The sequence below is a fragment of the Galeopterus variegatus genome, unplaced genomic scaffold, assembly GCF_000696425.1.
Source record: "Galeopterus variegatus unplaced genomic scaffold, G_variegatus-3.0.2 Scaffold681, whole genome shotgun sequence".
Classification (NCBI taxonomy): Eukaryota; Metazoa; Chordata; class Mammalia; order Dermoptera; family Cynocephalidae; genus Galeopterus; species Galeopterus variegatus.
Genome location: NW_007726792.1, coordinates 78,201 through 90,498, shown reverse-complemented (window position 1 = coordinate 90,498; position 12,298 = coordinate 78,201). Strand labels below are relative to the sequence as shown.

Below are 12,298 nucleotides of genomic sequence, written 5' to 3'. Positions count from 1 at the left end.
TAGGTCTTCTAATGTCTAGTCCGGACTCCTTCCCTCTTATCCCACCTACCTTTATTAGAAAATTTTAAAGATTACTAAAATTGGAAGGAATTATGAAATATTTAGGCTAATAACAGATGAGAGATTATGTCAGTTGGTAATCTATCTTATAAAGAATAATTAGTTCTAAAATAGTTTTCACCAAGTGATTAAGACTTACATAATTACAAAAATAAAACGATTTTGAGATTATATTTGTCTATTTTCATAGAAAGACAATGTTTCGAAGTTTCTATAAAACACCATTTTATAGAACCCAATAGTTTAAAAAATATCAGAAATTCGAAAATGTTAACCAAAATTCTTCATGACAATTTTTTAAATAATAATTCTTTAATGAAATATCAGCCCACCAAGGCAAGAAGTTAAAAATTTACAATGGTATTTTGACAAAGCACTACATTAAATTCTAATGTGATAGAGTTTTCAATTTCCCCTGGTGCTCAGTTAAAATATGCCTAAAAAGTATAGAAAAAAACTTTTATTCAATAAAGTGTCTTACCATTGGTTGATTCTAATAGGTCATTCCATTTTGGGGGCCCTTAGTTTGCTTTTTTTCCCCCTTCATTTCTCTGTAATTTTATTTATATTAGAAAATTGCATTGAAAGTTTTTAAAACATATCAAATAGCATTCTTCCTAAAGGGATATATATTCCATATATAAAAATCAATTATATTTTCATTTCTTGATAAAAGATTGCATATTTACTTCATTTAGTGGTCTCACACATATTTCATATTATACAAATTTTTTGGTATATGTTTGCATATTATATGCCTAGTTATACATGTTATACTACTACAATATATTATATACATTAATATTTTCGAAGCTGACCAATTGAAACTCTTTTGGTCAAGGAGTTCTCATAAACCTCCCAGAAGTGCACAAACTTACAACTCTGGAAAGAATTTATTGGCTGAATATATGTGAATAGAAAACAAATTTTAATTTTAAAATTATTATTGTGCTTTTAAAATCAATGTTACCATACATATGAAAACAATTGATATTAAATAGAAAGAATGAACAGATATGTTATAACATATAAATATGTAACACGAAAGTTTTAAACACTGAAATTTATATTTTCTAATATTAACTGGAGAAAATAAGAATTGAGTATAGGTTTAGAAAAATATAGATAAATATGCCTTTTATTCCACACACTGTGTGGGCATTTTTCAAGATTCAGTTGTTTAAATCATTCTATCTTTTCTTGGTAATTTTGCTTTTATTTATTTTGGGTTTAGTGGTATAGTTCTCCTCTAGGTTTACAAGGAATACGGCTTAGGTTTAATGCTCTGCAAATCAGCTTTATTTTTAAAAATATTATTCTTGAAAATAGCTTCCTGCTACATTACTCTGAGGTACCTGCATATTATAAACAACATTATTTATGTAAATTTTTTTGCATTTAGATAGTAACTTCTTTTGGTTACTCAACATCTCTTTTCTACTTGTAATACAAGGGTACTTCAAAAAGTTTATGAAAAATAGAATTAAAAGATAATATGGATCTTTCCATGAACTTTTTGAAGTACCCTCAGACTCCCATTAATGTAAATGAGCTTAAGGTAGAAAAGTGATGTCCAGGGAACTATGAAAATTAGAATGTAAAAGCCCTTCTAAACCAGGTATTCGCAATTTAAAAACTATTAGTTTATTTTGAACTCTGGATACTCTTTAGTAAAGCATATGTTAAATTAGTACAGAAATGTCTTAAATGACATTCCAGTTTGATTTAGAAATGTTTGTGTCAATCAAAACATTATTTAATTGGGGGAGGGGAAGAAATGAAGAGAGAAGTAAGGGTAAACGTCGGCCTCATGCAGTATTTCAAAGTCCACGTTTTGAAACAGTGGATATAAAATCTAGATTTGAAAACAGAAAAACTACATCATAATATTGAACTTCTCAAAATCTATATTCCGCACCTTACTATTTCCTCTGGATAACAATTGTTAATATTGTTGATGTATTCTTGAAGGAGAGAACCAGGTTCTGCTTTTATCTCTTGAACCTTTTTAAGTCCCCCACTTGTTACAAAAAGTCGTCGAGCTTTGCTATCATGTGGAAGCACCTTGAAAAGTGAAGCACATAAAAATGTCAGCTTTTCTTTACCAGATAGATTATTATTATTGAAAAGCAATAATGTATCTCAGAAAATGTAAAAGAAAATTTATGCCCAAGCTACGTATAACATAAAGAGCCAAAATTTGCTGATGATTGGAAGTGAAATGCACTTTTTACAAGTACATTAACTTTTTATGTTGTGGAGATGGAATAAAGGCAATGAACATGAGCAAAGGCAATGGAGATCTACTCATAAATGTAAAAGGTAAAGCTACACCCACTCAAGGTCTCTCCACTACCTGCAAAATTAAAGGAAAGCTCCCTAACAAGGCACAAAGGGTCCGAGAGCTCCTAAATACCTCTCCAGCCTCCTTACCCCCCAATCTCCATCCTAAATTTTGTTAAAATAACATCAAAGCATGCACACTGTGCCACTTCTTGCCTTTGCCCATGCTATTTCCTTTTCCTAGAATGCCTTTCCACACTCCATGAACCTCTCCCCTTTTGCTTGGTTAACTCTTATACATCTTTTAAGACTCAGCTCAAACGTTACCTCCTTTAAAAAACCTTCTCTGGGACACTCCCATCCCCTTATCCCAGGATGAGTTGAGTACTTTTCCCTTCTCACAGCATTCTGTTAAACCACTATCAGCGTGCTTACCACATAATATTTTAAGTATCTGTTTGTATGTCTGTCACACATAAATGTCATTGAAAGCAGAAACTATACATTCATTCATTTATCCATTCCCCTCATGCCTGGTGCCTAACAGATGCTGAACAAGTGTTTAAAAAATGAATGAATATACTAAGGGATAGGCAGAGGATGGAGGTAGAGGAGATGTTAAACACAGAGAAGAAGAATCAGGAAAGTAAGGAAGCAACAAATCCAAGGCATTATAACTGACTATTCAGATGAATTTGCCACCTCCATTCATTTTTTAAAGAACCTTTTAAATTCACCTTAATCACTTGCATGTTTAATTCCTTAAAAAGAACTTTTTAGTTGTTTTGGGGGGTTTTTTTTGGAGTGTTTAATATGTGCCTGGACAACAGCACATCAAAAAGATTATACACCATGATTAAGTGGGATTTATCCCAGGGATGCAAGGAGGATTCAACATACGCAAATCAATAAATATGATACACCAAATCAACAAAAGCAAAGACAAAAACCATACGATTATCTCAATAGACACAGAAAAAGCATTTGACAAAATTCAATATCCCTTCATGATAAAGACTCTCGACAAATTAGGTATAGAAGGAAAGTATCTCAATGCAATAAAAGCCATATATGGCAAACCCACCACCAACATCATCCTGAATGGGGAAAAGGTGAAACTTTTCCTTTAAGAACAGGAATAAGACAAGGATGCCCACTCTCACCATTCCAATTCAACACAGTATTGGAACTACTAGCCAGAACAATCAGGCAAGAGAAAGAAATAAAGGGCATCAGACTGGAAAAGACAGACAAATTGTCCCTGCCCACAGATGATCCTATCTATAGGAGAAAAAAAAAAAAAAAACCGTACCAGAAAACACTAAGAGCTGATAAACGAACTCAGTAAAGTCCAAGGATACAAAATCAATACACAAAAGTCAGTAGCATTTTTATACACCAGCAATGAATTAACAGAAAAAGAAATCAAGAAAGCAAGCCTATTTACAACAGGTACCAAAAAAATAAAATACCTAGGAATAAATTTAATTGAGGGGGTAAAAGATCCCTACAATGAAAACTGCAAAACACTGTTGAAAGAAACTAAAGAGGACACCAAAAGATGGAAAGACATTCCATGTTTATGGATTAGAAGAATTAATGCTGTGAAAATGTCCATACTACCCAAAGTGACCTACAGGTTCAATGCAATCCCCATCAAAATATCAATGCCATTCTTCACAGAAACAGAAAAAACAATCCTAACATACATATGGAACAACAAAAGACCCCAAATAGCCAAAGCAATCCTAAGCAAATAAGTAAATAAATAAATAAAGCCAGAGGCATTACAATACCTGACTTCAAATTATACTACAAAGGTATAGTAACCAAAGCAGCATGGTACTGGCATAAAAACAGACACTCAGACCAATGGAACAGTATAGAGAACCCGGAAATCAACCTACGTACTTACGGCTAACTGATCTTCAACAAAAGGCACCAAGAACATACATTGGGAAAAGGACAGTCTCTTTAGCAAATTGTGCCAGGAAAACTAGATATGCATGTGTAGAAGAATGAAACTAGACCCATACATCTTGCCATATACCAAAATCAACTCAAAATGGATTAAAGGCATAAATATAAGACTTGAAACTGTAAAACACCTTGAAGAAAACATAGGGAAAACAATTCAGGATGTAGCATTGAACAAAGACACTATGAATAAGACCTCAAAAGCACAGGCAACAAAAGGAAAAATAAACAAATGGGATTATATCGAACTAAAAAGCTTCTGCACCGCAAAGAAACAGTCAACAGAGTGAAAAGACAACCTACAGAATGGAAGAAAATATTTGCAAATTATACATCCAGCGAGGGATTAATATCCAGAATTTACAAGGAACTCAAATAACCTAACAATCCAATTAAAAAATGGGCAAGGGAGCCAAATAGACATTTCTCTAAAGAACACATACAAATGACCAACAAGTATATGAAAAAATGCTCAACATCACTAATCATCAGGGAAATGCAACTCAAAACCACACTGAGGTATCATCTCACCCCAGTCGGACTGGCTATTATCAAAAATAAAATAACAAATCCTGGCATGGATGCAGAGAAAGGGGAACCCTTATACACCGTTGGTGGGACTGTAAATTAGCACAGCACTTATGGAAAACAGCCTGGAGACTTCTCTGACAACTACAGATAGAACTGCCATACAATCCAGCAATCTCACTACTGGGTATATACCCAAAGGAATGGAAATCATCACGTCAAAGGGATACCTGCACTCCCATGTTTATTGCAGCTCTATTTACAATAGCCAAGAGTTGGGAACTGACCTAAATGTCCATCAACGGATGACTAGATAAGGAAAATGTGGTTTATATACACAGTGGAATACTACTCCACCACAAAAAAGAATGAAATTCTGCCATTTGCAGCAGCATGGATAAACTTGGAGAAAATTTCTTAAGTGAAACAAGTGAGGCACAGAAAAAGAAATACCACATGTCCTTGCTTATAAGTGGGAGGAAAGAAAGAGAGAAAAAGAAAAAGGAAGGAAGGAAGGAAGGGAAGACAGAAAAAAAAGGAAGAATTACACTAATACATTGAACTTTCAGAAGGAGAGAACAAAACTGTGGTTAGTAGAGGTGGGAAAGGGGGAGGGGGAGGGGGGCTAGTGAGAAATTAGTTAATGAGCACAAGGAATGATTACGTTTTGCAGTAATCAACATGTTAATTATCCTGATTTGATCATCACACATTGTACACAGGTATTGATATTCAATTCTGTAATGCACAAATATGTATAATCAATTATATTTCAATAAAAAAATATGTTCCTGGGATTGAGCTAAATTTATCATTTAATCTTTACAATGACCCTATTATTATTCCCATTTTACAGGTAACCAAACTAAGGTTTAGAGAAGTCAAGATATTGCTAAAGAATTAGAGCTGGTAAGTGGGAAATCCAGGCACTTTAACTTGAGTCTAAACTCATAGCTGCCATGGTATACCACTTGCACAGATCTCATTTTCAAATAGCCTGAGCACAATTTCACCAGTTGTTGATAGCTTAGGGTCAACATCCTGACCATCAGTGACTGTGGTAAATGCAGTCATTCTCTTTCATCCTTTGCTATTAGTAGTCAGCTCTGCTGGCTATGCCCATTTCTAGCAGCTTGACCTTTCAACCTTACTACCATTTACTATCATTTAATCTGCAATGATATAAGAAATATGACAGCTACATTTGTTTAAATTGTTCATAAAATAAGCCAATATGCTCTGAATGACTGTGTGAGAGCATCTCCAGTAAAGGGCATAGACTTTGTAAAAAATATTCCAGTGGCTCAGAGACCTTTTTCCTTTTCTTTAAGATCTTTGCAGTGTTCCCAGGTGAGCGAGACACTGGGACAATTACTAAAAGTTACTTATCAATATAAATTATCTGTATTATGAGGTTTTCATGTGTTGATATACTATTTACTTCCTGAGAACATTGAAATAGTACAGAGGCTGTGAAAAAATGTGAGGAAGGAGGAAGTGTTTTATTTATATGTGGATTTTATTAACCTATATTACCTTCCCTGTCAATACATATCAGTGAAAGTTAAGCAGTAAAACTCTGACGCCATCTTATAGAAAACATCTTATCAGAAAAAAAACAAGTTAACAAATCATTTTAATTTTCTTCCCTGCCTTACAGGCTAAGAGAGCATTTCTTACCTTACTGAACTGTCCGACCACATGCTTCAGAATATTAGGAGGAGCTTCATACAGAAATGGTTCAAGGGCTGGTAGGTAGGTACATTTTTGTAGAATGTTCTTTATGGCTTTTTTACTCTATTGAAATACAAAGCAAAATGCATACAAAAGTGAATAATCGATAAAAGCTTGACAACAATTCATGTCTCACATTCCTGGAATTTGAAAATAAAATCAATTTCCTGGTCTAACCTGCAGTTGTTTCATTTTTAAAAATATTTGTCAAAAAACTTCTATCTTTGATTGGTTTTATTGTTGAGTACCCTGCCAGCTGGCTTCATGTTAAAACTTAAAATGTACAGCGTATTATCAAGCTCTTAAAATGCCTATGAGAAAATTAAAATTATAAATCATAAGGTTATAGACTGTAAATTAATATGTATTATATTTTATTAGTGTAAAAATTTGTATATATGAAACCATGAAGTAACTAATATATCCTATTTCTTCCAATGAACAAATACAAGACAATAATGTAGTTTATTGTAGAATGTCATTATCAGGTATTTTATATGCTCCAAAAGAATTTCATGGCTTATACATATGCAGTCAGAAATGTCTATCATATGCACTATGCAATGAGCATTTGCAGACATGCTGCTACACCTCATGGGTAGAAATTTTCCCATTCACAGATAGAAGCAAAACAGATAGGATCTACTCAACTGTACAGAAAAGCTCCTCTCAACAATAGGGAGTGTATCAAGCAACTGAATAGATACCACACATATCTATCCCACTCCCCCCACCCCCAGCACTCCCTCATATTTCAAAATGACACCCTGTGGTACTGTCTCCCTGCCACAAGTGTGACTACAGAAGGTCCCTGATGTGACTGTAGCACATCACTGCAGCCTGCTCTAAGGCCATGGCTGGTTATGATTCTGTTTCTTTCTCTTAAAGGCTGTCCCCTTCACTTTGGAAAACTTCACAGCAACTGGGTTTGTCAAGAGCTATTTGCCACTGGGGTTTCACATCTGCTTGTACGTGGTTTTGTGCTTCAGCCCATCCTTACAGCCTTTCCTCTGTTCACCTGTTCTCTCTCTGAGGCCTTAGCCAACCTGGTCTTCTAGGATCATGATCTTGCTAGTGAATGCTTAGCAGTGGTCTTGAAATGTCAAGGAGCATTTTGATTTTGACATTATGAATTTTATAACTGGTAAATGGATTCAGCAAAATCTTTCATCACATTTGTGCTATCAGTAAAGGATCTCTTGAATTTAAGGTTTCCCAGAGACCCAGGCTAAGCAGTCTTGCATAACCTCTTATCTCTTGACACATTTGTCCTCAAACTTTGTTTTATAAATTACATTAAATAAAACAAGGGATGTAAGAAATTCAGCCCGACTCTTTTCCACAAGCAGTATAACGAAAGTTGGAATTAAACTCTCCATTCCCAACATACCTGGTTATAACTTTGTGAACCATCTTAAAGATTGTGATAACCTTAGCAGGCCAACAAATTTAACTTAACCAATGACTGGGTCTGCTAACTGTATAGCAGAGCTCACATCCACTGTAACACACAGACAATCTTACTTTAATCCTAACAGTTCCAAGTTGATGGGGTACTGTCAAGTTATTAAGCAAGAACTCTAGAAAGAAGTCTAATAACACTAGAAATTCACTGAACTTTATTATCCATCATCTGGAAAAAATATACTTAGTTTCTGACTATATTCTTCTAGATAGGAATGTATGTCATGATTACTAATCAGCTATATTATCCATGAAAGAAATGGTTAATTAAGATTTTGTTTACATGTCTATCTATTTCTTTCTTTTCTTTCTTTCTTTCTTTTTTTTTTTTTTGGTAGCTCGCCAGTACAAGGATCTGAACCCTTAACCTTGGCCTTAACCTTGGTGTTATAACATACATGTCTGTTTCTGAGCTTAAGGTTTAACACCTTCATTGAGATATAATCTACATACCATAAATTTACTCATTTTAAGTACACAATTCAATGGTTTTTAGTAAATTTACAGAATTGTGCAACCATCTCCACAATCTAATTTTAGAACATTTTCATTATCCCCCCAAAGAAAACCTCATGCCCATTGTAGTCACTCCCTATTCCCTCCTTCTTACCCTCACCAGCTCTAGGCAACTGCAAAGCTACTTTCTTCTCTATAACATTGACTTTTCTGAATAATTCATATAAATGAAATTACACAATATGTAAAATTTTGTGTCTGACTTCTTACACTAAGTACAATATTTGTAAGGTTCATCCATGTTGTAGCATGTTTCAGTACTTGGTTCCTTTTCATTGTCAAATAGTATTCCATTACATGGATTTACCACATTTGGTTTATCTATTCAACAGTTGATGGACATTTGGGCTGTTTCCACTTTTGAATAGTTATGAATAATACTGCTAGGAAGATTCATATATAAGTTGTTGTGTGGACAAATGCTTTCATTTTTCTTGGGTAGATACCTAGTTGTTGGGTAATGATGGTAAATTTATGTTTAATATTTTGAGAAACTTCGAAATTCTATTTAGATGTGACTGCAACATTTTACATTCCCCCCTAGAAATCAAAGAGGGTTCAAGGTTCTCCACATGGTGGTCAACACTTGTTACTGTCTGTCTTTTTAACTATAGAATTCTTGTGTGTGTGAAGTAATATCTCATTATGTTTTTGATTTGCATTCCCCTAGTGACTAATGATGTTGAACATCTTTTCATGTGCTAATTTGTCATCTGTATATCTTCTTTGGTGAAATTTTTTTGCCCTTTGTTTAATTGCGTTAATTGTTTTCCTATTATTGAGTTGTAAGAGAGCTCTTTATATAGTTCAGGTACAGGTATTTTCTTGAGTATATGAAATATTTTCTCGAAGTTTACGTAGCTTTTCTTTTTGTTTTCTTAATGGTGTCTTTGAAGCATAAAAGCTTTTAATTTTAATGAAATTTAATTTATCAATTTTTTCATTTATCACTTTCCACATTAAATTGTCTTGGTACCTTTGTGAAAAATCAATTGACCATAAAAGTGTTTATTTCAGATTCTCAATTCAATTCCATTGATACATGTCTTTCGGTAAGCAAGTACCATACCATCTTGATTACTGTGGCTTTGTGATATGTTTTGAAATTGGGCAGTGTAAGTCCTTCTTTCTCAATTCAATTCCATTGATACATGTCTTTCGGTAAGCAAGTACCATACCATCTTGATTATTGTGGCTTTGTGATATGTTTTGAAATTGGGCAGTGTAAGTCCTTCTTTAAGATTATTTTGCTAGTCTAGGTCCTTTGCATTTCCACATTAATTTTAGGATCAGCTTTTCAGTTTCTGAAAAAAGAAAACAAAGCCAGCTGAAATTTTAATAGAGATTATGTTGAATACATAGTTTGGAATATTGCCATCTTAACATGTTGAATCTTCCAATCCATGAACATGGAATGTCTCTCCATTTATTCATATCTCCTTTCATTTTTTTAGCAATGTTTTGTAGTCTTCGGTGTACAAGTCTTATATCTTCTTTTGTTAAATTTGTTCCTAAGTATTGTATCCTTTTTGATGCTACTGTGAGTGAAACTATTTTCTTAATTTCATATTTAAGTTGTTCATTACTAGTATATGGAAATACAATTGATTTTTGTATATTGGTTTTATATCTGTGACTTTTTTGAACTCAATTCTAGTATTTGTGTGTGTGTGAGTGTGTGTGTGCATTCCTTAAGATCTACATAAGATCATGTCTTATGTTGGATTTAAGATTTGTTAGCTTTTTAGCAACCAGCCCATGGTTCACTTGGGAGAGTATGTTGCTGATAACACCAAGGCCATGGGTTCAGATCACTATATAGGGATGGCCAGTTAGCTCACTTGGGAGAGCATGGTGCTGCTAACACCAAGTCAAGGGTTAAGATTCCCTTACTGGTCATCTTTAAAAAAAAAAAAAAAAAAAAAAAAAAACAGAAAAGATTTGTTAGCTTTTAGAGGATGTGCCTTAGGTTTGGTTATTTATAGCTGTGAGCAAAATAAAATAATTCTTACAACTTCATACTGTGAATTGTACAGAAAATTTTATGAGGTCAACAAAACCTTTTATTTACCTAATTCAGTAAATCAAGTAATATCTTATTTTGAACTAATGAATAACAGATTTTGAATTTTTCTAATTGTAACTACAGTTAGTATCTAGTGTTTATCCGTAGACACAAAGTATGATGATGTCAGAGGAGTCCTTGGTTATCTCTTGAGGGCATACCGAGGGTCTGAGCCTGGTTTTCCTATGAACTGGCATAGCATCTACAGTTCTAAATTTATTCATTTTTCTGTAATTTCTAAAAACTGACTCTACCCACACTGATTAGGGCTATTATTGTAAAAAACACAGTAAGTGACAACATTATTTTTTACCTCTTAACAATACACTAAGAATAGCAATTAACAAAATAAAATTGTCAATGCTATGCACTTGATTCCACTTTGTTTTTCCCACAAAGTAAGAATAATAACAAAAAAATTACTCCTTGTTGCTTTCCTTAATGGAAACTGCTTAAAGTAAAAAATAATGTTTCTTTTCAGAAAGTTAATTTTGTTCTGAAAGCATTCTGGCCCAAAGAGTTATAGTTATTAAAATGAAGGGGGAACACAGGAGTAAATCTTCATGACTTTTGGTTAGGCAAAGCCTTCTTAGATATGACACCAAAATGAAGTGCAACAACAAGAATAAAAATAGATAAATTGAATTTCATTAAAATTTAAAACTTTTGTGCTGTAACAATACCATTAAGAAAGTAATAAGATAACCCAGAGAATGGGAGAAGATACTTGCCAATCATACTACATCTGATAAGAACTTGTATCCAGAATTTATAAAGAACTCTCACAGCTCAATATAAAAAGATAAATAACCCAATTTTAAAATGGTAAAGGGTCTGAATAGACATTTTTCCAAAGAAGATACAAATGCCCAATAGGCATATGAAAAGAGTTGTAACATTGTTTGCCATTAGGCGAATGCAAATAAAACCACAATGAGAAACCAATTCACACTCACTAGGATGACTATAATAAAAAATAAAGAAAACAACAAGAGTTGGCAAGGATGTAGAAAAATTGGAACTCTCATACACTGTTGGTAGGAATGTTAAGTGGCTCAGCTATATTTGAAAACAGTTTGACAGTTTCTCAAAATATTAAACAGAGCTACCGATGACCTAACAATTACACCTCTACTTATATACCCAAAAGAAATAAAAACATACATCCACACAAAAATTTGTACGGTAATGTTCATAGCAACATTATTCATAATAGTCAAAGAGTGGAAATAATCCAACGTCCATCAACCGGTGAATGGGTAAACAAAATGTGATATTTTATTTTATTTATTTATTTTTTAAAATGTGATATTTTAATATAATGGAATATTATTTGGCAATAAAAAGGAACAAAATACTGATATATGCTACAACACGGAGGAACCTTGAAATTCAGACTAAGTAGGTAAAGCCAGGCACAAAAGGCCATATACATTGTATAATTCCATTTAAATAAAAAGTCCAGAAGAGGTGAATCTACAGAGACAGAAAGTATGTTAATGGTTGCCTGAGGCTAGGCAGAGGGGATGTGGAGTGACTGTTAATGGGTACAGCTTTTCTTCAATGGGAATTTAAATGTTCTAAATTTAGATTGTAGTGATAGTTTCACAGTTCTGTAAATACACAAAAACACTGAATTGTACATTTCAAATTGGTAAATTATATGGTATG

At 33.4% G+C, this 12,298-nt stretch overlaps 1 protein-coding gene across 1 annotated transcript in view; it reads right to left on the bottom strand.

Moving 5' to 3' along the window:
* The window catches only part of SPAG6 (sperm associated antigen 6), a 69,559-nt gene that overhangs the window by 4,035 nt on the left and 53,226 nt on the right, over positions 1 to 12,298 (bottom strand). The window contains exons 8-9 of the mRNA XM_008571331.1: positions 6,529 to 6,645; positions 1,979 to 2,124 (exon numbers count right to left, since the gene is read on the bottom strand). Coding sequence (XP_008569553.1) covers positions 1,979 to 2,124; positions 6,529 to 6,645 — 263 coding nt within the window. The remainder of the gene's footprint in view (positions 1 to 1,978; positions 2,125 to 6,528; positions 6,646 to 12,298) is intronic.